The 3417-nt window shown below is 33.4% G+C and overlaps 1 protein-coding gene across 1 annotated transcript; it reads left to right on the top strand.

Moving 5' to 3' along the window:
- Positions 1–426: 426 nt before the first annotated feature.
- On the top strand, positions 427–1394 carry LOC116190125 (citrate-binding protein-like). Its single transcript, XM_031519782.1, has 2 exons — positions 427–722; positions 853–1394. The coding sequence occupies exons 1-2, from the start codon at positions 438–440 to the stop codon at positions 1237–1239; spliced, it is 672 nt and encodes a 223-aa protein (XP_031375642.1). The 5' UTR covers positions 427–437; the 3' UTR covers positions 1240–1394.
- Positions 1395–3417: the final 2023 nt, after the last annotated feature.

The following is a 3417-nucleotide window of genomic DNA, read 5'->3' as shown; positions in this document are numbered from 1 at the left end:
CGTTTATCTGACAGTAATAGGGCCCAGTTTAGAGACTCAAAGAGAGACTAGCATTGGATATAGTTTAAGATCATAAGTTTCGTTCCATTAATTTCAGGTAACATATTCTCGGTACCAATAAAATGACTTGAATGGAATAGCTCTCTATTTCGTAATCATTATCTCCAATTTTCCTTGGATCCCTTCCATTTAGATAAATTATTAAGTGTACTGCATACATAATATGAATTGGTTCAAATGATTTGATACGAATCTTGGATTCGAATCTTGTGAATTGAAATCCGCATTATAAAGAGTTTTATCTATTAGAGCGCCAAACTGAGTGAATTAGTCGGGACTCATTGGATTTTTGAATATCAGGTGACGTAGACCTAAATATTAAAACATGAAGTCCATTTATAAGTTCTTAGCAAGCTCCCAGCAAAACCTTCCCAAGAATGGCTTATTGGGCTCTTTCCAGATTTTTTCTCTTCTCTTTCACATTTCTCGCCCATTTTCTCACCCACCGAATGGCAACTGCCTGGAGACCCCTCGATCCCACCAGAGGGTTCAAGTTGCTCCCGCTGAATCGATCAAATCTTGTGATCCAGAGACCATACGACCTGCCTGAAGATCATAGGTACAGCTTCTGTGATGGAGTTCACAGGCTCTGGGTTCTTTCCACGGATAAGCCTCATACTCCCACCAGTCGAACCAGCCCTCGGACTGAAATCCGCATCCAAGTAAACTTACCATCAGTTCCTCATTTATTCAACCACTTTTTATTTCGTGTCAGCGCTGGTGGTTGATATTTTTTGGAACCAAGATAGAATTACATGTACTTTTGTCTCCACCTTGGTTGAAATTTTGCAGGGATACGACTACTCCTCGGGGGTGTGGCAGCTCGAGGGTCATGCATACGTGCCATGTGGCACATCTGGGGTCTGCATCATGCAGGTGTTCGGAGCGAGCCCCCACGCTACAACCCTGATGCTCAGGGTTTACAATGGATCACTATATTACTATAGGGAAACCCTCTTGGTCCAGAATATCTACAACAGGTGGTTCAAACTGAACGTGATCCACGATGTGGACGCCTCCAAAGTGAAGGTCTACATTGATGGTAAGCTCAAGCTCGAGGCTGCGGGTCGGGGTGGCACATCCCATTACTTCAAATGCGGGGTGTACGCACAGGACAATGATTCTTACTACATGGAGTCCCGTTGGAAGGGGATTAAGGTCCTAAAGAAGTGTGATTGAGATGATATTATCAAGGTATGTTTTGTTTGGTCTGTGTCGAGTGTGATGTAACTTAATGTTTCGAAAGTGATTTGCAACAGACAAAATTAACTTGTAGCTAGCCGGTCCGGCACGCTTCTAAATTTCACATTATGCAACAGTGTCCAAGAAACAAATACAGGCTTGATTTGGTTGCAATGGTACGTCACGCCTCATTTTGAGATACCAACATTCAAGTAATTCAAAAACTAAATAGTTATCGACAGAGAAAGGGGATGTAGTGCAACGACGCGCATCCTGGAATTTGCCCATTAGTAGATGCATTTTCTTTATAGTATGGTCTAATAACATAGAGATTACATGTTCCATTATCATGAGTGGACCTATATTAACTGATCTCAAATAAATAGAATAAATTAAGAAATTATGCATAAATGGATGCCCTTGAAGGTTGAGATCATCAATCAATGACAATTGCCTAACCAAGTTCTCATGTTCGAGTCTTATAAATGGAGAAATTCTAAATTGAGAGAGTTTGACCCCTTAGTGGCCGCCATGCTTGAACTGGATAAGTCAGGGCTCATTGAGCTTCTAGACATCAGGTTACATACCGAATAAGAAAAATAATGACAATCGGGAAAACATGGACCTCCATGACTATTAGGCAAAAAAGACCATGTGAGAGCATTTGGTAAGTATTAGCTTATAGGACCAACAAGAATTGGTTCAAATGGTTCGATGTTTATTCCCCTTAAGAAAAGTCTCGAGATCGACTCTTGTGAATGGAGAAAATTCTTGATTGTGAGAGATTTATAGCTCAGTGGGTTGATCCGAATCAAACTGGATTAGTCAAAGCCTAATAGACTTTTGAATACCGGGTATACATAAAAAAAAGGATTCATTTATGAGGACCATGAGAACCCGCGTGATTAATATTTTTTTTTGTAGAAAGTAATATTTTAAAAAAGGAAGTTTTTAAAAAAATTATTGATTTAGAAATTTTTTTCAATTGAAAATTACATGAGATTATTTGAGTATCACTAATCTTTAAATAAAATTAAAATTCTAATGCAAAATTGAAAAATAACGATAAAGAGAAGATAGAGAATATACTTACAGTTATAGACGATTGAGTGGAAAAATAACACCTCAAAATTTAATATAGATAGACTCAAATTTTTTTAGAGAAAGAAAATTAGGAATTTGTTAAGTGAGGGAAAGTTCAATTTCCTTTACATAACTATTTGCCCCATATATTATATTCAAAAAAATCATAAGAAAATATTTTAGTATCTATAAAAAATACTTTCTTCCTACCGAAAAATAACAATGATTTTCCTAATATTTATAATATATATATATATATATCTGAAGTTTGTTTATACAAAGATAAACTACATATTATTTTTACCACTTTTGATCGTAAAGAGAAATCCTGAAATAATGAAGTGGTTGTTATGCATAAATAGTTTATGGATATTTATATAAGTTGAAAAATCAGAAAAAGAATTTAAAACTTAAAAACTAATTCCTTATTATTCCTTTCAATTTAAATTCATATCATAATAATCTAAAAGTTTCATGAAAAGTCAACCTAATATTTTAAAAAAATATATGATTATTAAGTTTAATTCTTATATATATAATATATAGATATATACAGAACTTGAGATACATCCTAAATACTCATTGACATATGTATAGAAAATATTGAAGTCATACATACATGAATATTAAGAAAATTATGTTAGGAGAGAAAAACGATTAGAAAGTATATTTTCGTCATAGATGAATTATCATATAATTTCCATGTATAACTAACCAATGGTGAAAAAAAAAATTATATCTGGCAATATAATAATTCGAAGATCTATCTAATAAATAGTACCTAGAATAAGATAAAAAGAGAAAATATACAGTAAATACTAAAATAATTTAAAAATTAATCATGAACACAAAGTTCATATTATACATCATTTTTTAATTGAAACTTTAAAGGAAAATAATTATTGACAATTAATGGTTCAAAAACACAAAATTTACAATGGAGAGTGATGGAAAAGGCTTAAGTTGTATTATAAATTTCTTTGTTCCAATAATTTTCTAGAGAAATCACCATATTTAAATCTAAATTTTACAATTACAATCAAATGAAATCATAAAAATGTATAAACTGGCCAAAAAATAGTTAACATTGAG

The sequence above is a fragment of the Punica granatum genome, unplaced genomic scaffold (assembly GCF_007655135.1).
Source record: "Punica granatum isolate Tunisia-2019 unplaced genomic scaffold, ASM765513v2 Contig00324, whole genome shotgun sequence".
Taxonomy (NCBI): domain Eukaryota; kingdom Viridiplantae; phylum Streptophyta; class Magnoliopsida; order Myrtales; family Lythraceae; genus Punica; species Punica granatum.
This window is presented reverse-complemented; position numbering and strand designations above follow the sequence as displayed.